The sequence below is a fragment of the Mobula hypostoma genome, chromosome 2, assembly GCF_963921235.1.
Source record: "Mobula hypostoma chromosome 2, sMobHyp1.1, whole genome shotgun sequence".
In the NCBI taxonomy this organism is placed as follows: domain Eukaryota; kingdom Metazoa; phylum Chordata; class Chondrichthyes; order Myliobatiformes; family Myliobatidae; genus Mobula; species Mobula hypostoma.
The window spans coordinates 138561342-138586112 of NC_086098.1; the positions used below are offsets into that span (position 1 = coordinate 138561342).

Here is a 24771-nt window from a genome sequence, read left to right on the forward strand (position 1 = left end):
CAACAACCACTAGAGGCAGCCCACCAGTATTGCCACACATTCCAGTACCAGCATAGCATGCCCTGAATGCTGGCCAGTACAATAAAGAACACAACAAAGCAGAACATATGAAGCACCAAAATAACCACGACAAAAGGCACTTCATTCTTCCCACCACCCATGCACATACACAGTCCTCTAAATCCCAAGCAGATTGTCTTCTTTGGCCTCCAGCATCCAGTGGGCTCGATTTGAACTTGGACATAACAGACAACGGGCCTTAGACTACCCTGGAGGACTTGCAGACCCAAGGCTTTGGCTTGTCTCCTGACCACTAGAAATAAGGCTGATCAAAGTCGTGTCATCTGTGAATTTGATCAACAGATTGGAGCTGTGTGTGGCAGTACAGTCGTGTGTGTAAAGGAAGTAGAGAAGGGGACTCAGAACACAACCCTGGGGGGCACCCTGTGTTGAGGTTCAGAGGGGCAGAAGTCAGGGAGCCCATCCTTACCACCTATCAGCGATCTGATAGGAAGTCTAGGATACAGCTGCACAAGATGGGGTGTAGGCCGAGGTCTCTAAGCTTCCTGTCAAGTCTGGAGGGAATTATGGTGTTGAATGCTGAACTGTAGTTCAGGTACAGCATTCTAACATGTGCATCCCTCGTCTCCAGGTGAGTGAGGACGGTGTGTAGTGCAGTGGCTATGGCGTCACCGGTAGACAGGTTCCGTCAGTAGGCGAATTGTAGGGGGTCCAGTGTGAGTGGTAGCATGCTGCAGATGTAGTCTTTAACCAGCATCTCAAAGTATTTGCTTATAATGGTGAGTGAGACAGGGCACCAATCGGTCAGGCATGCTACCTTGGTTTTCTTAGGTACAGGGACAATGATGACACGAAGGTTAGTAGAGTTGTGGACAGTGTGGAGGGTTGTTGTAGGCTGTAGTGGGACATTGACAGCGTGCAGATCTGGCCTAATCAGTAGATGGAGTTCACCCTGGAAAAGAGAACCAATTCATGTTGAAAGGTTGGATTTGAAGACAGAATAAAGGGTTAATGGCAGGATTCTTAGCAGTGTGGAGGAACAGAGGGATCATGGAGACTAGATCCCTCAAATATGCCATGAAAATTGATAGGGTTGTTAAGAAAGCATATGGTGTGTTGGCCTTCATTAGTAAGGGGATTGACTTCATGAGCCATGAGGTAATGTAGCAGCTCTAAAAACCCTGGTTAGATCACACTTGGGACATGTGTTCATTTCAGGTCACTTCATTATAAGAAGGAGTGGGTACAGCGGAGATTTATCAGAATGCTGCCTAGACTAGAGGGCATATTTTATGAGGAAAAGTTGAGCAAAATAGGGCTTTTCTCTTCGGAGCAAAGGAGGATGAGAGGTGACTTGATAGAGGTGTACGAGAAGATAAGAGGCATCAATCAAGTGGATAGCCCAGACTTTTCCGGGGGGGAAGGGCTAATACATTGAGGCACAGTTTTGAGGTAATTGTATAGGGTGGATGTCAGAAATACACAGAGAGCGGTGAGTGTGTGGAATGCCCTGCCAGGGGTGATGGTAGAGGTATTTAAAAGACTCGTAGGTGGGCACATGGATGATAGAAAAATGAAAGGCTATGCAGGAGGGTTTAAGATTGATCTTAAAGTAGGTTAAAAGGTCAGCACAAAATCATGGGCCGGATGGCCTATAATATGCTGTAATGTTCTATTTTCTACGTTCTAAATATTGGCTCCATGGGAGAAGACAATAGCCAACAGGAGTTTGAGTGACTGGAGGTTTATGCACTGTGGAAGTCAACAGGGCCCAGTACTAGATCTCATCCTTTTTGTGGCAGATACTAATGAATTTAGCTTAAATACAGGGGCTGTAATTAATAATTCTGTCCTTAAAAATGTGAGGTAATGCATTTAGGGAACTCGGTGTTTATACCATGACTCCAGTATTTCTACTATTTTTTAATGTTTCTTAATTGTACATATGATTCTTTTCTGTTCTATCGCTGAGCAGCAGTGAACCATCTGATTGGCCCATCAGAGTTCTCTTTGGGAACTAGTTGACTTGATCAGTATTTCTGATCTGGCTATTGTTCACGATTGCACTTAATTTTAAAAAACCACATTATCATACAGATTGTTAATATAAATGACAAATGTCAGCAGACCCAGCATCGATCTCTGCAGCACACCACTAGTCACAGGCCTCCAGACAGAGAGACAACCCTCTACTACCACTCTCTGGCTTCTCCCACAGAGCCGATGTCTAATCCGAGTGACTGAACCTTCTTTACCAACCTCCCATGTGGGACCTTGGCAAATGCCTTACTAAAGACCACATAGACAGCATCCACTGCCTTGCCTTCATCAACTTTCCTGGTAACTTACTCGAAAAACTCTGTAAGATTGGTTAGACATGACCTATCACGCACGAAGCCATGCTGACTGTTTTTAATCAGTCTGTGTGTATCCTAATACATACTGTATATATCAGGTCCCTCAGAACACCATCCAATAACTTTCCCACTGATGTCAGGCTCACCGGTTTATAACTTCCCGGTTTATTTTTAGAGCCTTTCTTAAACAGCAGAACAACATTGGCTATTCTCCAATCCTCCAGTACCTCCTCTATTGCTAATGATGATTTAAATATCTCTGCTAGGGCCCTGGCAATTTCTTCACTTGCTTTCCACAGGGTCTGAGGGAACACCCTGTTAGGCCCTGAGAATTTATCTACCCTAATTTGCCTCAGGACAGTACACACCTCCTCCTCTATAATCCGTATAGAGTCAATGAAGTTGCTGCTGTTTTGTCTCTCTTTTGTAGACTCTGTATCCATCTCCTGAGTAAATACAAATGCAAAAAAAATTTAAGATTTCCTCCGTCTCTTTTGGCTTCACACAGGGAGATTAGCAAAGGCTACTGAGGTGACTTTAAACTAGAATGGTTGGGGGGTGGGAATCAAATTAAAGGGGCTAGGCGAGAGGAGGTTAGTTCACAACAGGGGGATGGGAACCAGTGCAGAGAGACAGAGGGGTGTAAAATGAGGGTAGAAGCAAACAGTAGTAAGGTGAAAAGTAAAAGTGGCAGGCCGACAAATCCAGGGCAAGCATCAAAAAGGGCCACTTTTCAACATAATTGTATAAGGGCTAGGAGAGTTGTAAAAGCGCGCCTGAAGGCTTTGTGTGTCAATGCAAAGACCATTCGTAACAAGGTGGATGAATTAAAAGTGCAGATTGTTATTAATGAATATGATATAGTTGGGATCACAGAGACATGGCTCCAGGGTGACCAAGGATGGGAGCTCAACATTCAGGGATATTCAATATTCAGGAGGGATAGACATGAAAGAAAAGGAGGTGGGGTGGCGTTGCTCGTTAGAGAGGAGATTAACGCAATAGAAAGGAAGGACATAAGCCGGGAGGATGTGGAATCGATATGGGTAGAGCTGCATAACACTAAGGGGATGAAAACGCTGGTGGGAGTTGTGTATAGGCCACCTAACAGTAGTAGTGAGGTTGGGGATGGTATTAAACAGGAAATTAGAAATGAGTGCAATAAAGGAACAGCAGTTATAATGGGTGACTTCAATCTACACGTAGATTGGGTGAACCAAATTGTTAAGGGTGCTGAGGAAGAGGATTTCTTGGAATGTATGCGGGATGGTTTTTTTTGAACCAACTAGAGAGCAGGCTATTCTAGACTGGGTATTGAGCAATGAGGAAGGGTTAATTAGCAATCCTGTCGTGAGAGGCCCCTTGGGTAAGAGTGACCATAATATGGTGGAATTCTTCATTAAGATGGAGAGTGACATAGTTAATTCAGAAACAAAGGTTCTGAACTTAAAGAAGGGTAACTTTGAAGGTATGAGACATGAATTAGCTAAGATAGACTGGCAAATGACACTTAAAGGGTTGACGGTGGATATGCAATGGCAAGCATCTAAAGATCGCATGGATGAACTACAACAATTGTTCATCCCAGTTTGGCAAAAGGATAAATCAAGGAAGGTAGTGCACCCATGGCTGACAAGGGAAATTAGGGATAGTATCAATTCCAAAGAAGAAGCATACAAATTAGCCAGAAAAAGTGGCTCACCTGAGGACTGGGAGAAATTCAGAGTTCAGCAGAGGAGGACAAAGGGCTTAATTAGGAAGGGGAAAAAAGATTATGAGAGAAGACTGGCAAGGAACATAAAAACTGACTGTAAAAGCTTTTATAGATATGTGAAAAGAAAAAGATTGGTTAAGACAAATGTAAGTCCCCTACAGACAGAAACAGGTGAATTGATTATGGGGAGCAAGGACATGGCAGACCAATTGAATAATTACTTTGGTTCTGTCTTCACTAAGGAGGACATAAATAATCTTCCGGAAATAGTTGGGGACAGAGGGTCCAGTGAGATGGAGGAACTGAGGGAAATACATGTTAGTAGGGAAGTGGTGTTAGGTAAATTGAAGGGATTAAAGGCAGATAAATCCCCAGGGCCAGATGGTCTGCATCCCAGAGTGCTTAAGGAAGTAGCTCAAGAAATAGTGGATGCATTAGTGATAATTTTTCAAAGCTGTTTAGATTCTGGACTAGTTCCTGAGGATTGGAGGGTGGCTAATGTAACCCCACTTTTTAAAAAAGGAGGAAGAAAGAAACCAGGGCATTATAGACCGGTTAGCCTAACATCGGTGGTGGTGGGGAAACTGCTAGAGTCAGTTATCAAAGATGTGATAACAGCACATTTGGAAAGCGGTGAAATGATCGGACAAAGTCAGCATGGATTTGTGAAAGGAAAATCATGTCTGACGAATCTCATAGAATTTTTTGAGGATGTAACTAGTAGAGTGGATAGGGGAGAACCAGTGGATGTGGTATATTTGGATTTTCAAAAGGCTTTTGACAAGGTCCCACACAGGAGATTAATGTGCAAACTTAAAGCACACGGTATTGGGGGTAAGGCATTGATGTGGATAAGAATTGGCTGGCAGACAGGAAGCAAAGAGTGGGAATAAACGGGACCTTTTCAGAATGGCAGGGAGTGACTAGTGGGGTACCGCAAGGCTCAGTGCTGGGACCCCAGTTGTTTACAATATATATTAATGACTTGGATGAGGGAATTAAATGCAGCATCTCCAAGTTTGCGGATGACACGAAGCTGGACGGCAGTGTTAGCTGTGAGGAAGATGCTAAGAGGATGCAGGGTGACTTGGATAGGTTAGGTGAGTGGGCAAATTCATGGCAGATGCAATTTAATGTGGATAAATGTTATCCACTTTGGTGGCAAAAATAGGAAAACAGATTATTATCTGAATGGTGGTCGATTAGGAAAAGGGGAGGTGCAACGAAACCTGGGTGTCATTATACACCAGTCATTGAAAGTGGGCATGCAGGTACAGCAGGCGGTGAAAAAGGCGAATGGTATGCTGGCATTTATAGCAAGAGGATTCGAGTACAGGAGCAGGGAGGTACTACTGCAGTTGTACAAGGCCTTGGTGAGACCACACCATCCCAATATTGTGTGCAGTTTTGGTCCCCTAATCTGAGGAAAGACATCCTTGCCATAGAGGGAGTACAAAGAAGGTTCACCAGATTGATTCCTGGGATGGCAGGACTTTCATATGATGAAAGACTGGATGAATTAGGCTTATACTCGTTGGAATTTAGAAGATTGAGGGGGGATCTGATTGAAACGTATAAAATCCTAAAGGGATTGGACAGGCTAGATGCAGGAAAATTGTTCCCGATGTTGGGGAAGTCCAGAACGAGGGGTCACAGTTTGAGGATAAAGGGGAAGCCTTTTAGGACCGAGATTAGGAAAAACTTCTTCACACAGAGAGTGGTGAATCTGTGGAATTCTCTGCCACAGGAAACAGTTGAGGCCAGTTCATTGGCTATATTTAAGAGGGAGTTAGATATGGCCCTTGTGGCTACGGGGATCAGGGGGTATGTAGGGAAGGCTGGTGCAGGGTTCTGAGTTGGATGATCAGCCATGATCATAATAAATGGCGGTGCAGGCTCAAAGGGCCGAATGGCCTACTCCTGCACCTATTTTTCTATGTTTCTATGGATTAACATTCTGATCTTCCAGAGGATCAGTTTTGTCCCTTGCAATCCTTTTGCTTTTAACATATCTGTAGAATCCCGTAGGATTCTCCTTCACCTTGTCAGCTAGGGCAAACTCATGCCTTCTTTTAGGCCCACTAATTCCTTTCTTAAGTGTTCTCTTGCATTTCTTATACTCCATAAGCACCCTGTTTGTTCCCACCTGCCTATACCTACTATGCACCTCTTTTTTTTAAACCAAAGCCTCAATGTCTCTTGAAAACCAAGGCTCCCTACACCTGTTATCTTTACTTTTAATTCTGGCAGGCATATACAAGCTTTGTACTCTCAAAACCTCACTCCTGAAGGCCTCCCACTTACCAAGTACACCTTTACCAGGAAACAGCCTGTCCCAATCCACACTTGCCAGGTCCTTACTGATCTATCAAAATAGGCCTCACTCCAATTTAGAATCTCAACCCGTGGACTACATGTTTCTTTTTGCATATTTACTTCGAAACTAATAGCATATGATCACCAGGTGAAAAGTGCTCCCCTAAACAAACTTGTGTCAGCTGCACTGTCTTATTCCCTAATAGCAGATCAAGTATAAGATAATATTATAAAATTTGTTCAGTTCCTATTGTCATATTTAATAGCCTGAAGAGTTTTGGATCTTTTAAACCCAGTGAGGAAGCTGCCAAAGTGATAAGGTTTGAAATTAGTGACACTGAATAAATATTTTTTTCTTCTATTTGTCTAGGACATCGAGGCTCTGTCTATCACTCTCAGCATGATTGGAAAGTTTGCAATCGCAGTAGCATTTGGACTGATTTACCTGTACACTGCTGAACTGTACCCTACTATAATACGGTAAGAGGAAGAAATATGTGATGATAAATTATAACTGTGGTAACTGTGCTTTCAGCTGTTAAACTGTAAGAGTTCAGAATGAAATTACACAATCTACCAAACAAAGATTTGTTAATCCGGTAACCCACAATAAAAAGAAAAACATTCATAGAATAAGGATTGTATAACTTGGTTTCGGGTAAAGATTAAGACATTCCTGCAGAATCAGGCATATATTTCTGAAGCGCAAACACGAGGAAATCTGCAGATGCTGGAATTTCAAGCAATACACACAAAAATTGCTGGTGAACGCAGCAGGCCAGGCAGCATCTGTAGGAAGAGGTACAGTCGACGTTTCGGGCCGAGACCCTTCGTCAGGACTTAACTGAAAGAAGGATTTCTGAAGGCTCTGATTAACTCTGTATTAGATTATTGGACCATAAGACATGGGAGCAGAATCAGGCCACTTAGCCCCTTGAGGCAATGCCATTATTCTGCCTTCCCTCCCCCATAACCTTTGACGTCCTGCCTAGCCAAGAAGCTATCAACTTCCACTTCCAAATATTACATTCATATTTCTCCTTAAAGCTTTTAAAGTAGGGTGCACACTCTATATGTTTATCATCTCAAGCACAGTTAATAGTGGAAAGGTATTTGTTCACGAGAAAGGTAGATAAGCCTAAGACCATTTTCCTTGATGTCCATGTTTTTGACCATAAGACATAGGAGCAGAATTAAGCCATTTGGTCCATCAAATCTGCTCTGCCATTCCACCATGGCTGATTTATTATCCCTCTCAACCCCATTCTCCTGCCTTCTCCTTGTAAACCTTTGATGGCCTTACTGACCCAGAACCTATCAATCTACGCTTTTGATATACCAAGTAACTTGGCCTTCACAGCTCTGTGTGGCAATGAATTCCACAGATTCACCACTCTCTGGCTAAAGAAATTCCTCCTCTTCTCTATTCTAAATGGATGTCCCATTACTCTGAGGCTGTAACTTTTGGTTCTAGATTCACCCACTATAGGAAACATCATCTCCACACATCCACTCAATATTTGCTAGGTTTCAATGAGATTGCCCCTCATTCTTCTAAACTCCAGTGAGTACAGGCCCAGAGCCATCAAATGTTCCTCTTACATTAACTCTTTCATTCCCGGAATCATTGGGATAAAACCAGTTATTTCCCTGCTCCAGCAGAGATCAATGATTGTCCCAGAACCTCCCTCTACTTGTATAAGTCCAGTCATACAAGAACAATTTGCTTAGCCACTGACTTGCTGAGTTCTTCCAGCAGTTTGGTTTTGTTGCTTAAGAGATCCAACATCTGCAAAATCTCTTGCGTTTATAAATTAGCCACCGGCATTCTGTGAGCAGTTCTTTTGGAAATAAATGTGACCTCCCATCCCCAAGAAAATATGCTGTTTGTCCTGCTAAATGTTTGCAATATTTTCTGTGATTTTTCAAAAATTTTATAAATAAGTACTTTTTTCCTCAGTTTGGGACATTCCTGTGCTGGGTCTAAATGTTTACTTTATTTTACACTTTATTGTTGCCAAACAATTGATACTAGAACGTACAATAATCACAGCGATATTTGATTCTGCGGTTTTGAAGCTGTCAATCAATAAAGCTAGATGTCAGCTTTAGATGAGTGACAACATTCATCTCTATTAGATGGTTTCACTCTACAATTAATATAAAATCTATATTGATATGCCAGTTTAAAAAAAACAGAGGGAAATGTGCATTATTCGGAATGTTGTCATGCGGAAAAGGGGATCCACCTACATTTTCAAATCGATATAAAAGATCCCATGTCTTTATTCAAAAGAGAACAGGACAACTTTAGTACTTCAACCAACAAGCTTTATGGGACGATCAGATCAGTATTCAAAGTTCAAAGATATATGTCACCATATACAACCCTGAGATTCACTTACTTGTAAAACCAAGAAATACAAGACAATCAATGAAAACCTACAGTATTTCATTGCTATGTGCCTGTTGGTTGCTCCCTTTCCTACATCACAATTTATTTTTTTGCTCGTTTTCAGCACCTGTATCTTCTGTGTCTCGAAATATTTGTACAAATAATTGATATTATAATGATCCATCTCACCAGATTTTGGGTGGTGAATACCAAAAGATTCGCCGCTTTCTGCAAGGGAGGAATTTATTTATTTGGTGATACAGTGCAATGTAGGCCCTTCTGGCCTTCGAGCCACACCGCCCCAGCAACCCCACAACCCTGATTAGCTCTAACCTAATCATAGGATAATTCAAAAAGACCAACCCTATACTTTTTTGGGCTGTGGTAGCGACACCACTGAAAAAGACATTTTGTGTCCATCAGTTGTAAATGACTAGTCCCTTACCTTACAGTTATGCCCCCTAATTCGAGACTATCCCTCTAGTATCTACCCTGTCAAGATCTTAAATGTTTGAATAAGGCTACCTCTCATTTACCTAAACTCCAAAGAATGCAGGTCCAGAATCAGGGCGCTATAGTAGCCTAGTGGTTAGCACAACGCTATTACAGCTCAGGTCATTCCAGAGTTTGAAGTTCAATTCCATCGCCGTTCTGTAAGAAGTCTATACATCCTCCCTGTTAAATGCATGTGTTTTCCATGGGTGATCCAGCTTCCTCCCACAGTTCAAAGACGTACCGGAAAGGTTAATTGATCATTGTAAGTTGTCCTGTGATTAGATTAAGAGTTGCCATGGGTTACCGGGGCAGTGTGGTTTGAGGGGCCAGAAAGGCCTACTTTGCACTATATATCTAAATAGTTTTCTGTTCAGGCTTCCTACAATTCAGTTATTCCGTGGCCCTCAATCTTAATAACAAGCCAATAACACTAAGTGGCCACTTTTTTAGATGCCTCCGGTATCTAGTAAAGTGGCCACTGAGTTATGTTCGTGGCGTTCTGCTGCTGTCGTCCATCCACTCCAAGGTTCAATGTGGTGTATATTCACAGATGCTCTTCTGCACACCACTACTGTAACATGGTAGTCTGAGTTACTGTCACCTTCCTGTTACCTTGAACCAGTCTGGCCATTCTCCTCTGATCTCTCAGTCTGGCCATTCTCCTCTGATCTCTCATTAACAAGGCGTTTCCACCCACAGAACTGCTGCTCCCTGGATTTTATTTTGCTTCTCGCACCATTCTCTGTCAACTCTAGAAACTGTTGTATGTGAAAATTCCAGGAGATGAGCAGTTTCTGAGATACTCAATCCATCCAGTTTGGCACGAACAATCATTCCACTGTCAAAGTCACTTAGATAATTTCTTCCCCATTCGGTTAATTGAACTAAGCCTCTTGACCGTGTATGTATTATTTTATGCATTCAATTGCTGCCACATGATTGGTTGATTAGATATTTGCATTAATAGCAAGTGTACAGGTATACCTAAATAAAAATGGCCAATGAGTGTATGTGGCACCTTATCAAATGTCACTCGAAAGTCCACATATACCATAGCCATTGCATTTTTCTTATTGACAGTTCAGCAATCAAATCAGGAGCATTATAATGTCAAGTTGACTTGAAGTTATTTCACTGGTGCTTCATAGCCAACAGTATTATGGAGATGCTTCACCAGAAGAACTGTAGCATTTTACAAAAGGAGCTCACCAGCATCTTCTCAGTGGAAATTAGAAATGCAAAATACATGACATTACAAGCAATGGCTATTTCACGTAAAAGAGCAGTGGTGTGTAGGGGGCTTTGAGGTTCTGTCATTCATCCTTTGGGGTACTTTTCTGTTTTTGTGGATGTCTGTGAAGAGCAAGAATTTCAGGTTGTATATTGTATACATTTTCTGATATTAAATGGAACTATTGAAACTATTATTTAGAAATAAAACTTACAATAAAACTGGCAATGAACATTGGTTTCTAATTTTTGCTGGATTCTCCCAATTACCTAGCCATAACTTAGCTGGGCAGTTGGCAAATTCCCAGAAAACCATGTTAAACATTCACATTTAGCATCTTATTCTTCCGGGGTCTATATTGATCTCCCACTTGAATTTCCAAATGCTGCTCTGTTTACTAATTCTGGATTAGAGCTATTGATTAATGGCGAGAGTGTTTCTTTTTAGATCATTGGCTGTTGGCAGTGGGAGCATGATGGCCCGAGTTGGAAGTACAGTAGCCCCTTTTTGTGTTCTCCTTTCATCAGTATGGATCTTCCTACCACAGGTAAATCATCTTGACTTAAATATTGGTACATGTGAAATAGATTGACTGTGTGCATTTTGGCCCTCAAAAGCTACGGCCTCATTCTTATCCCAAATATTTCAAACTCCAATATATAGATAGAAACATAGAAAACCTACAGCACATCTCCCTGTACTGCTTCCAAGATGCACCATGGTACAGGGTCTCAGTTTTGAAGGTCTAGTTGGAAAGACAGCATCTCCAATTGTATTGTACTAAACCATTATATACTAGATTTTTGTGCTCACGTCACTGAGCTTTTGGGTGGTGGGGTGGAGATGTGTCTCTACCAAAGGAGGTGTAAGGTGCTCCTTCCCTCCACTAGACTGCAGGTCACTTTTGAGCAAGGTGTGGCATCTGTGTCGCACCCCCCCCCCCACCCGATCAGGGTCACGTGAGGCCATGGGAGCAGGTGGTGGATGGTCGTACGAGTAGCTGGTGCATATCGCAGTCCCTGGTTATGCAATCACTGTTGCCAGGCGGACAACCTCTGAAGTATATGCAGCTTCACCAAGCTGTCATCTGATCATTTGAAGTGTGCTCAGTGCTGTTCTCCATCTTGCACCCTCATTAAGCTAGGATGATGCATCCCCCATGATAATGGTTGAACGAGGCATGTGCGAGTCAATTGTTTATACATTATAATAGTGAATATTTCTGCTGATGTAAATAGTCTACAGCATTTCATGGATGCCTAGTTCTGAGCTGCTAGCTCTGTTTAAAATTTATTCCATTTAGTACAACTATGATACCCCACCTGGGCAGTAATGGTAGTACAGGCAAACCAGGTTTAATTATTACCGTGGCCTGTAAAGAGTTTGTACGTTCTGCCCGTGACCGCACAGGTTTCATCCAGGTGTGCCAGTTTCATTTCACAGTCCAATGTACCAGTTGGTAGGTTAATTGGTCATTTTAAATTGTCCTGTGATTAGGCTGGGATTAAACTGGGGAGTTGCTGGGTGCTGTAGCTCAAAGGGCTGGAGTGGCTTATTTCACACTGTATCTCAATAAATAAATAAAATTTGGAGTGTCCTTCATGTGAATGCAGAATCTTCTCCACAAGCATTGTGTGGTGGTCACTCCTACCAATGCTGCTGTGGATGGGGCTTATTGCCAACAGTAGATTAGTGAGGACAAGATCACGTAAGTTTATCTCTTCTGAATGTTCACTTACTAGCTGCTACACGCCCAGTTTGGCAGGTATGTCTTCCAAGACTCAAACACCTCAGTTAGTGCTAATGGTACCAAGCTACTGAAATGTTGAAGTGATGAACATTGACATCCACCACCCAGACTACACTCTGTGGTCTTATTGGTTTTTGTGCTTGTTGGATGTCTGGGAGTCCTGGTTAATTAGTTGAAGGATGAGTGTAGGTGGTAATCAGGAGGTTTCTTTACCTGTGTTTGCCATGTCGCAAGGCTTCATGGGAGCTGGAGTATTCCTAGGCCTAGTCCTTCCCTACTATATATCACAGTACCACTACCTTTGTGTGCCTGGTCTGCAAGTAGGACAGGGTGTACTTGGGGAATTGAGCTAAAGAGTCTGACACACCGTCTGTCGTTCTTGAGCATGAGATTGCTTAATAGAGCTTTGGAACATTTCTGCTAATTTAGGCATCAGCCTCCAGCTTTGTGTGAGGAGAAAGGCTAATTAGATTGGAGTTGACTTTCCCATTTCTGAATTTGATGGCTAGGCTGATGCAGGCCAGTTCATCTGGTTTTATTCCTTCCCTGTATCTGTACAGCATTAATGATACAATTGAGTATCTCGCAATACCTGTGAGGACATTTCTGGAAATAAGGAAAATTCAGCATTTCTCCTTTTTGATTATTAATGAAGCAGAAGAGTATCAATGACAGAGGAAATCTTCTGTTCGTTATGTGCCAAGCTGTGTCGTATGACATGGGCGATCATGTTCTTTCCATGACCAGGATTATTCTTGGCAAAGTTTTCTATAGAAGTGGTTTGTCATTGACTTCTTCTGGGCAGTGTCTTTACAAGATGGATGACCCCACCCAGCCATTATCAATACTCTTCAGACATTGTCTGCCTGGCACCAGTGGTTGCATAACCAGGACTTATGATATAAACCAGCTGCTCCCATGGCTTCATGTGACCCTGATCGGGGGTGGGGTGGTGGTGGGTGCTAAGCAGATGCTACACCTTGTCAAAGGGTGACCTACAGGCTATCAGAAGGAGTGACTTGTACCTCCTTTGGGTAGGGACCTATCTCCACCCTGCAAATTTGCCTGGGTTAATTGGAAAGAATTGGTTGAAATAAACATCTAGAGTTCTAAACTCCTTTGGTAAATGCATTATGTTTGTGTAGATTCTACATTATTATAAAATAATGGCCATTTTTACAATTTTGATGTTATCTTTATCATAAGCAAAGGAAATCAAACAAGACCAATTGAAATGAATGTGATGAAACTGGAATTAGTGTCAAATTTTTAAATATGTAATGTATTTCTGCTTTTCTCTCTCTTTGGCAGCTGATTGTTGGAATCATGTCTTTTCTGACTGGTTTCTTGACCCTGTTGCTCCCGGAGACGCTTGGGAGGCCTCTGACCCAGACCTTTGAGGAGGCCGCAGAACTGCAGAGGAAACTTAAGCAAAAGAAAGAAGCTTCCAAACGTAGAGGTAGTGGTGCTGCCATGGTAAAGATTGAGAAAGAAGACTATATCACTGATGGTGTGGAGAAGTCAAAGGAAGAACAGAATCTAATTGAACATTTAACAAGGTTGTAAACCACATCTAGTCATCATTATGCCTTGAAACAAGCAGAGGTTATAATTCTGATCAGTTACCAACATCTTAAATCTGTGAACTAACTAGGGTGTAGCAGTAGCTTAGCAACCATACAAACAATAATGTGTAAAGTAGACCCTGAGGTAATTTTTTGTAGTTTATCCTTTCTTTAGATAATGGTGGTCTGGAATTAGTCTGTGAGAAAGTAAGAGAATAATTTAATATGAATCAAAGTGTGTGTTGATTTACATGAATTGAAATTTATCTGCAAAATGAATATTGACTGATAACAGTCCAATTCATAGCCTACAGTAGGCTGCATTTTATATTCCTACAACTGTCTCTTGTAGTAAAAATCTACTCAATGTTATTGATTCAATAGAATACTTAGAAAATAGAGACGCAGATCTATTTATGATCTTCAATAACATTATTCAGAACTACACGTTAAGAGATGTGTTTTGGGGGAGGAAATGCAGATTTGCAAGTTAAGAATTTTGTTGCATCAGCTGCACAAATCATGAAAAGAGATACTTATTATGTTGACCAAATAAAAGTTTTAGGGTTAGTTCAATTAGATTCCAATCTACTGTAGAGAGGTCAATAGTTGAGTTTGACCCTCGTCTATTATCTAGACTCCTTTCATCAGCTAATAATCGTGTGAGCAGATTTAAGAAACATTGCCAACTCAAAATACACATTCTGCAGCTATGTCTAGATCCTAAAAAAATAAATAAAACTAAACATTTTCCCCCCAAGACTGACAAATATGCACCAAAACTTTAATTGTATATCTTATGGGCAAAACTTCCTTTGATATCTTTACTCACTAGATTTAACCTTGGATCATACACCTGCTTCAAGGGAAAAGTTCTATGCTAATATCATTATAAATCTGCATTTTAGCCTTTAAGCAATTTGCTTTCAAGTTTCCCTTCCCTTCCTGTGAGATTGTGCCTTGTTTCCACTCAGTATCTACCTACAAAGCTGTTGAGATTGAGAACTAAATGAAGGAAGCTCCTTTACTCTTTAAGAACATATAAAGCATTTTCCATCACTAACCAAACTTGTAGCAATAATGAAAAAAACATATAAAATGATTATTTATAAACTAGGTTCAAATAATAGCACATTATCTGCCAATGAAATATGCTATTTAAAAATGTTTTGGTAATGCTTTTTTTTAAAACTTAAGTGCCCATGGTTAACAGTGTCCTTTCTCCTGCATTCACATTGTCTTCTGCGGTCAGACAGGCAGGAGAGTACTGATTATAGATGTGTCAAGGGTACCACAATGTCACTGTTAGAAGAAGTACAAAGATAAATTATAATTTAGTAGCACATAAAAATATTTAACCTTCATTTGTCAAGTAGTGTGCTGGCGGAGAAATTTGGGAGGAACGAAAGACTTGCATTTTTATTTGTGATTTCCATAACAATAGAGAAGGGACAAGTTGTCTTTAATTGGTCTTACATGCTGTTTTAAGTGCATCCCAAAGTGCTTTACAGACAGTGAAGACAGTACCTTTGAAGAATGAGAGTCCAGTAGGACTAAAGGATTTCACAAAATCAATATCATAATGACAGAATGATCTGACTCAAGGAAATATTGCAGGCATGAATATTTCCCTGGATTTCACCACTTTTCTATAAAATTGTCAATGAGACCTTTAATACACAGTTGTGGTAGCAGACAGTTTACAACCTCATCCAGAAGTTAGCAGCTTTGACAACGTACCATTCCACTAATCAAAAGGTTTGAAAGTTCAAGTTCAGTAATTCATTCATTATGTGCCACGTTGTATGACATGGGCAATCATGGTCTTTCCATAAACGTGATTTTTCTTGGCAAATTTGTCTACTGATGTGGTTTGCCATTGCTGCCTTCTGGGCAGTGTCTACAAGATGGGTGACCCCAGCCATTATCAATATTCTGAGATTGTCCGCCTGGTGTCAGTGGTCACATAATCAGAACTTGTGATACACACCAGCTGCTCCCATAGCTTCACATAATGCTGATCAGGGGGCTAAGCAGGTTCCACTCCTTCCCCAAAGATGACCTGCAGGCTAGCAGAAGGAAGGAGCATCTTACACCTCCTTTGGCAGAGATGTATCTCTACCCCACCACCCAAAAGTTTAGTAATGTGAGTACCAAAATCTAGAATATAATGGTTTAGTACAATACAAAGGAAGATGCTGTCTTTCCACCTAGAACTTCAACTGAAACCCTGTCTGGATATGTACCATTGTGCATCTTGGAGCAGTTCAGGGAGGTTATCCTAATCTTTTTATCTCTTAACCAAAATATTATTTGATCATCCCTACACTTCCTTTTTTTATTGGCATGAGCTTGTTGTGTGTAAACTGGCTACTATGATTCTACATTATCAGCGTGAAAAATCTGGGACATTGTAAAAAGAAAGGCACGAAATGCCAGCCTTCATCTACATGCTGAATTTATATTTCTTAGTCTTAGTGGTGTAAAACCCTTGAAATGAAATGTGCATTAATTAGGTTGATTGCATTTTATCAAAAGTAGACAATAGAATGAACCAACACTAAAAATGGAATACTAATATTCTGTCCTGTTGAAGGGTCTCGGCCTAGAACGTTGACTGTACTCTTTTCCCAGATGCTGCCTGGCCCACTGAGTTCCTCCAGCATTTTGTGTGTGTTGCTACTACTGCATTTATAGGTTTGGTCACACAGTACAGCTCAATGGAAGACTATCAGACCAAGAAAGATTTGGATTGTGTTTTCCAATTTTGTCCCCATGCAACAAATAATAATTGGGAGCCAAAGAACTAAAACGCTTACAAACTGAGCTAATTCTTTATCCCAGGTCCTGATGAAGGTTCTCAGCTTGAAAGTCAACTGTTCATTTCTTTCCACGTGTACTGCCTGATCTGTTGAGTTCCTCCTGTATTTTTGTATGTGTTGCTCAGTATTGTACTGCTTTGAGATATGATATGGGACAGGGAAGTTGAAGTGGTTGTTGATAAGTGATAACTTGATTTTTAACAGTGGATTATGAAGTGAGTGGAGACACTCAGTTTATCTTGAAGCCAGAAGGCTATTAATTTTCTTTAAAAAATGACTTGATTAGCACCTAACTTGTACTGTTTGCAAGGACTGAGGCCAACATTTTCAGCTGTTGCACCCTTATTCTTAAGGCTCCATGGTACCATATAAATTACAATCACAGCAGTTGGTGGGTCCAGTGAAATAGTGGCCCAGGTTATTTTTGTGGAGCCTAGAGAAGAGTAACAGTTCTTTTATTTTTGAGAGAGGCTTTTCTTTTACTGCCTGTGGAACAGATCAGAGAAGGCTCAAAGGTTCCAAGCATGGCAATAGTATTCTTAAATTCACTGAAGGATACTGACTTGGGTATCTGAAAGGGTCCATTGTTTTAAATAGATTGGCATTTTAACTGCCCAACAACAGGTTGCTGTAAATATCAGCCAGTGACCCAATAGGGACTCCAACTGAATCTTTTTTTACAGAGAGTGCAAGCCTTCTGTGTGCCCTTTTCATGGTTCATTCTTCAGCACTTAAAGCGGCAGTGTCAGTATCCATTGCAAAGTCCAGCAGAAAGAGGGATGATGCTGCATCTCAGAGAGATCAGTGACATTCTCAGGTTTTCCATAAACCTCCTGAATACCTCTTCGTATTTTGAGATTTTCTTCCTCTGATGTTTGTGATGAAAGCATCATCTTGGATGGATGGGTGCCACCCAGTCATTCTGTACAGTGCCAACCAACAAACCTTGTCTGAGTTTGTTTAATTACTTGCCACTTGAATCTTCGCTGTGAATGATACAAGTCTAGATTCAGGTAAAATGTTAAAACTTTACCTCATAAATGGTTTTTGTGCTTCTTAATGCCGATGCGTGCACCTTTGAATGTAGTGTTCGGGAAGATCAACTGGAAATGGTTAAAAATTGCTCACAGCAGATACTGTGCATTTTTCCAATCCACTTAGTTCTTTGAGCCAATTTTTTTTCCGAACAGATTTGTTCTGTTAATGTACTTACTTGCTAAGATTGGATATTTTATTTTATGATCTTTGAAATAAACTATCTAATCTAGAATTTTCATTATCTTGCCCGATCAGGTCCATTGCTTGTTCTTAACTTCCTGAATACATCTTTAGCCATAAGTTGATCATTCTGCAATGTACCTTTTACTCAATTTTATAATTGGTGCATTTTCATGATTGATATCAGTACCATGTGATGTCAGAGAAGTTCCAATGAAGTTCCTATTCTTCATCCTGCTCATCAGCTTCAGGATTGTAGAAGCTTTGCTGTGGCTTTCATTTAAAAATATTGCTCCTGCAATGTGAAACTAACTAGCTGATAAAAATTGGCTTGCACTTTAGGTTCTACCCTTACATCGGGAATATATGACCTTTATCTTATCTTTATAGATAAGCGCTTTAGTGACTCCTAATTAGTACACGTGATGGATGATTGCCATTTAGATCAGTAGCAAATCTTCCTACCAGTTGTATTTTAAATTTCAATTTCATTCATATGACTTGGACTTATTATTCCACTTACATGACTTGAGTTTCCTTTCCTAATAATGCTTGTTTAGAATATAAGAGCAAGGATGTAATGCTGAGTTTTTATAAGGCATTGGTTAGACGGCAGTTGGAGTATTGAGAGCAGTTTTTGGCTCCTTATCTAAAAAAGGATGTGCTGGGATTGGAAAGAGTCCAGAGGAGGGTCACAAGAATGAACCAGGAATGAAAGGGTTAATGTATGAGGACCACTGGGCCTGTACTCACTGGAGTTTAGAAGAATGGGGGTGGAGAGATTTCATTGGAACCTATCAAATATTGAAAGGCCAAGATAGAGTAGGTGTGGAGAAGATGTTTCTTGTGTGAGTGATATATATATAGCTATACACCAGGCAGTTTATTGTCTTTATTCACTGCACCAATCATTTAATTTACTGCTTGTCAGTTTTATTAATAATTCATTTGCAAAAAATTGGATCAGTGAAATATTTGGGAGGCTGTTGCACATGGCCCAGCCTCCCAGCCCAGCGTTGTCCAGTCTGTTTCCCAAAACAGCCTTTGCAGTCATTTTGGCAAGCTTTAATATATCACCTCTTATGTACTCCTTGGGAGTTGTCATTTGGTAGCATGCAACTGTGGTCATATCCTTTCACTGGAAGACCAACAAATTTTTGGGAGATCAAAATGCATCATACACCAAGGTCACCAGCAGTGGTCAAAGTTTGTCTCAATATGAATCACTGTAGATCACAGTTCCTTTGCTGATGTTCATTGTGAGCAGTGCAATTGCAGAACAAAGGTTGCTACACCCCTTTCCTGATCTACTTGTCAAATACAAAATCCATAAGGGCTTGCTTGTTGACTGATCAGAAGGAAATACTGTTTATTCACTCTGTGCTCAAGACTGAACAAGTTGCTTCACTTCAAGCCTGTACATTGAAATTATGATTATGATCGAGAATATATGGTTGGTCCAAAGAATTTTGACATTATTATTCAACAAATCCTATTGCCACGTTACCAACTTAAATCTGATGAAAAGCTCGTCTGGGTTTAGGAAGCTTACAGTATTCAAAGATAAAAGTAATAGCATAGAAGAAGTTTTCTGGCCTTAACTTTGCAGACCACCGAATAGTGTCAGTGGGGTCAGCAACAGCTCCCATTACCTGATTGAAAGGTATAAGTTTGATGTGTTCATAATATGAATCTGATTAAAATTTTCAGGCAACTTCTATTCTTTTCCAACCTACCTTTGTTGACAGTCTAATATACAGTATATACACGACAGAAAAAGCCCCTTTGCTTCACTGAGTCTGCATAGACCATTAAACACTCATTTACACTAATTGTATTTTAGTTTCTTTCCATTCCCATCAATAGCTTCCAGATACAAACACTTAATGACACAGGAGGAGCATAAATACATGTGTATGCTGCTGTAGGTCCTTAAAGTAAGTGTGCAGTGCAATGTGTGGGAAGCATGGAGAGCTCCAAATGGTGTGTCTGTTTAATTCCTCGTCTTTCTTCAACTCCACACATGCGCACAATGCGTATGCGATTAAATAACTTTGTGTACTGATATCTCATATATATCTAAAAGATTACATTAAGCACAGCCCTCCCTCCAAAATCTTGAATCAATTGTAAAGAGCTCCCATGTTTGGCAAGGAAAGAAAGAGAACTGGGATTCAGAATGGCACCTGACCCCCTTTGCTGGTTTAACATGTCAAACTCTGCCATTCCATTGTCTAAAGATTAGAATCCACCCCACTGTTATTGACCCTTACAGATACAGATTGTGTTCTTATTTTAAGGATTATAGCAATAAAGCGAAGCACAGTGTTTCTTCGACCATCTGGTCTACTGCAAAAATCCTTCAGAAGTGTGTTACTTTTGCCAAAGCTTTTCATGCATTTAGCACATTCAGATTCAGGTGCATGGATTCAGAGGACATGAGGATCTTGGCCAGTGCCAGATTTACAGATAGCGTCTTGTTAGAAATTTAATGGTGCTTGAAAACTAAGCCTGGACATTTCTGGTACAACTTGCCTATTTAACAAACATTTTATGGTTGGATGAGGGGCAAGAAAAACCTATTTGAGATTCAGTTATTGAAAACCAATAAGTATAGTTGTAATTTGTCTGGTTCAAAGCAGCTGAAAAATCACAATCTTTTTTTTTAAAAAAGGTACAAGAACAAATTGAGCCATTTTTATACCAAGTATATACTTACTTGGTCTAAAGCAAACACTATTTTGAAAGATACACTGTTCAGGGTTTTAATGTCAGAAGGCATTTGCAAATTGGTACTTTGAGGATTGTTTTTCTTTAGAATTGCTGCTTTAAGAACTAGTCCTGGAAAAGTTATGTAAAATTTCCCAGCTCAGTATTTCTGTGCTAAGCTCAGACATCTTATGCCATAAGTATTATAAGACCATAAGGCATGGGATCAGACCTGGATGATACCCAAGTGAAATCAGAGTTTCTCCAAGTTATAGCTTTCCCTCCGTGATTGAGGCTGTTTCTAGCTTAGTGCACAAAGAAAATCAGTTTTCTGTTAATTTCTCAGATACAATAACAAATTACCCAAGTAAAATACAACTTTTAAAGGGTTCTCTAATAAACTGCAAGTTTAAAATTCACATTTTTGCCTGATGCCATGCTGATCACCTTGTAGAATTTAATGTAATTAATCAGCAATTGTACCTTGTCCCCAGCACAGCCAAAAACTTAAATCAGAAGAAAATATACATTGGGCAGTGTAAGCTTGGAGCATCAAACATATAAATGTTCAAAATTTTTCAGTTAAGTGGCACTGGCCATAATTCTACAGACCCCTGAGTAGCATCAGGGGAGTTTCAAATAGCGCCTCAGTACATCTATAATCTAAAATTATATTAGATGTGTTCATAATATGAACCCAACTAAAAACTTTGGCAGGTCAAATTATAATTAGATCTATGCTATAAATGTTTAGACAAGTTATTTGTACTGTTTGAAATTAAATTGTATTTGTGATTAGAAAATCTGTATGAAAGTCCCTGTATAAAAATGTGTATTGCTTATACTGTACCTGAAAAATGTATTGGACCACAAAATCTAACTATGAATGTAACCCATTTCTTCTGTATATACAGTACTAAGTTCAGTAGTTTTAGGCTATTATATTTTGATGATTTATGTGTTGCATTGTAGTTTCATTTCAGTTGAACATTGATGGATAAACTTAATTAAGCTGGAAAACTAAACATGTTTTGTATTAGAGTCGTATAATTTCATTGATGTGAAAATTGGCCCATAGTTCTCAATGGTGTCATATAGTTTGCTGCTATTTGTCCATCCAAGCAATCTTAAAAAATATATAAAACTAAACAATTGCTGTCATATTTTAGAAATGTTAGTAAAATAAATTTCCTGACTGCTGTGAGTAAGCTCTTCTGCTTTAAGCAAAAAGAGAACTCTATCCAGTTTTTAAAAAATGGTTAACATGGAATTCTCTGGGAGCAGATCACCTGCTGCTTGCCATAAGGAGGATCTTAGAAACACAGGAACATAGAAAATAGGTGCAGGAGTAGGCCATTCGGCCCTTCGAGCCTGCACCGCCATTTATTATGATCATGGCTGATCATCCAACTCAGAACCCCGCCCCAGCCTTCCCTCCATACCCCCTGACCCCCGTAGCCACAAGGGCCATATCTAACTCCCTCTTAAATATAGCCAATGAACTGGCCTCAACTGTTTCCTGTGGCAGAGAATTCCACAGATTCACCACTCTCTGTGTGAAGAAGTTTTTCCTAATCTCGGTCCTAAAAGGCTTCTCCTCTATCCACAAACTGTGGCCCCTCGTTCTGGACTTCCCCAACATCGGGAATAATCTTCCTGCATCTAGCCTGTCCAATCCCTTTAGGATCTTATACGTTTCAATCAGATCCCCCCTCAATCTTCTAAATTCCAATGAGTACAAGCCCAGTTCATCCAGTCTTTCTTCATATGAAAGTCCTTCCATCCCAGGAATCAATCTGGTGAACCTTCTTTGTACTCCCTCTATGGCAAGGATGTCTTTCCTCAGATTAGGGGACCAAAACTGCACACAATACTGGGATGATGTGGTCTCACCAAGGCCTTGTACAACTGCAGTAGTACCTCCCTGCTCCTGTACTCGAATCCTCTTGCTATAAATGCCAGCATACCATTCGCCTTTTTCACTGCCTGCTGTACCTGCATGCCCACTTTCAATGACTGGTGTATAATGACACCCAGGTCTCGTTGCACCTCCCCTTTTCCTAATTGGCCACCATTCGGATAATAATCTGTTTTCCTATTTTTGCCACCAAAGTGGATAACTTCACATTTATCCACATTAAATTGCATCTGTCATGAATTTGCCCACTCACCCAACCTATCCAAGTCACCCTGCATCCTCTTAGCATCCTCCTCACAGCTAACACTGCCACCCAGCTTCGTGTCATCCGCAAACTTGGAGTTGCTGCATTTAATTCCCTCATCCAAGTCATTAATATATATTGTAAACAACTGGGGTCCCAGCACTGAGCCTTGTGGTACCCCACTAGTCACCGCCTGCCATTCTGGCTCCGACATAGAAGTAATGATGCTGATTTGATCAACAAGTCTTATGGTTTCCTATCACATTTTTCCATCTCCCTTTATTATTAGTTTTTAATACAAGTTTCATATCATTCCTTGTTATTGGTCCAGCAGGCAGGCAATTCCTTCACTTTTATTGTCGCTGACAGATACAACATGCTGGGACCATTTACAATTCTTCCTTTATACAATGAGACCAATTTTCATGTTATGCTGGTGTATCATCATATCGTGTGTCTAACTATACCCTTTTTAAAAGCAAGGTAGAGTTCTCTTTAAGAATAAAAATTGATACTAATTTTTCAATTTGAAAGGCTATTCACTCACTTAAGTTCTTATTCCAAGTTCCTAATCAACAATAAAAGTTAATAAACTCCTAATTACAGGTATTTTGGGAATAGTTTTTGTGGACGAGGATGGTCATTGTGGATGCTGTAAAATTTTATTTGCTTTTCCAATATAAAATATATAAATTTCCTCAATAAATCTTATTGAATCCAATTTTGGATGGTTGAATATTTTATGGCTTTATATTCCCTTGTATTTAATTCATAAAACACAATGCTCAAAATGGTAGATAATATATAAATAAACATGAATTTGACTCTTAAGGATTACATGTTGTAAGGCACCTTGCAACATTTTTACTACTTAAAAGTTCAAAGTAAAATGATAATTGTCAATGTTATGGTTTACTAATCTGGTATTTCACATAAGGGATGAAAGCTCACATCACTATTAATCTCTTATCTCAGCTAGAACACATTTTATACAAAATTATTTTGGGTCACATTTTTCAGAAATTGGCAATAGAAAGATGATTCCTATAGAATGGAAATGCCAACCAAAGCCAGGCTTCTTGGTTACTAGGCTTGAACAGCCACTGAACCCATTCCCAGGAACATGAATCCTGTTTGCAATATGCACTTATATGATGCAGATGAAAGTGTGGAGGCTGGGTTGGTAAATTCTCGGACAATTGGTGGCATTGTGAATGCCAGAGATTACCAAGGGATACAGCAGGATATAAATCTGCTGCAGATATGGGCAGAGAAATAGCAGTTAGAGTTTTATTCAGCCAAAGGAGATCAAATCTAAAAGAATAGTACACAGTTTAATGGCAAAACCCTTAACAGTATTGATGTACAGAGGAATCTTGGTATCCAAAGTCCATAGCTCCTGGATAGAGGCTGCACAAGTCAATAGGACAGTAAAGACGACTTAAGACTCGAGGAATATAAAGAATGTAAAAAGAATCTTAAGGAAGAAATTAGAAAAGCTAAAAGAAGATATGAGGTCGCTTTGGCAAGTAAGGTGAAATGAATCCCAAGGGTTTCTACCGTTATATTAATAGCAAAAGGATAGCGAGTGATAAAATTAGTCCCTTAGAGAATCAGAGTGGACAGCTATGTGTGGAGCCAAGAGAGATGGGGGAACAATTTCTTTTCTTCGGTATTCACTAAGGAGAAGGATATTGAATTGTGTAAGATAAGGGAAACAGGTAGGGAAGTTATGGAAACTATGATGATTAAAGAAGAGGAAGTCCTGGAGCTTTTAAGGAATATAAAAGTGGATAAGTCTCCGGGTCCTGAAGATATTCCCTAGGACCTTGAGGGAAGTTAATGTGGAAATAGCAGGGGCTCTGACAGAACTATTTCAAATGTCATTAGAAACGGGGATGGTGCCAGAAGATTGACGTATTGCTCATGTTGTTCCATTGTTTAAAAAGGGTTCTGAGAGTAAACCAGCAATGAGTTTGACGTCAGTGGTGGGCAAATTGATGGAAAGTATTCTTA

At 40.1% G+C, this 24771-nt stretch overlaps 1 protein-coding gene across 4 annotated transcripts in view; it reads left to right on the forward strand.

Annotated features, from left to right (window-relative positions):
• The window catches only part of slc22a16 (solute carrier family 22 member 16), a 115429-nt gene extending 91959 nt beyond the window's left edge, over positions 1-23470 (forward strand). For all 4 annotated transcript variants that reach the window (XM_063040757.1, XM_063040760.1, XM_063040758.1 and 1 more), the window contains exons 7-9: positions 6779-6888; positions 10977-11076; positions 13591-23470. In XM_063040757.1, coding sequence (XP_062896827.1) covers positions 6779-6888; positions 10977-11076; positions 13591-13845 — 465 coding nt within the window. In that variant the 3' untranslated portion in view covers positions 13846-23470. The remainder of the gene's footprint in view (positions 1-6778; positions 6889-10976; positions 11077-13590) is intronic.
• The last annotated feature ends 1301 nt before the right edge of the window (positions 23471-24771 follow it).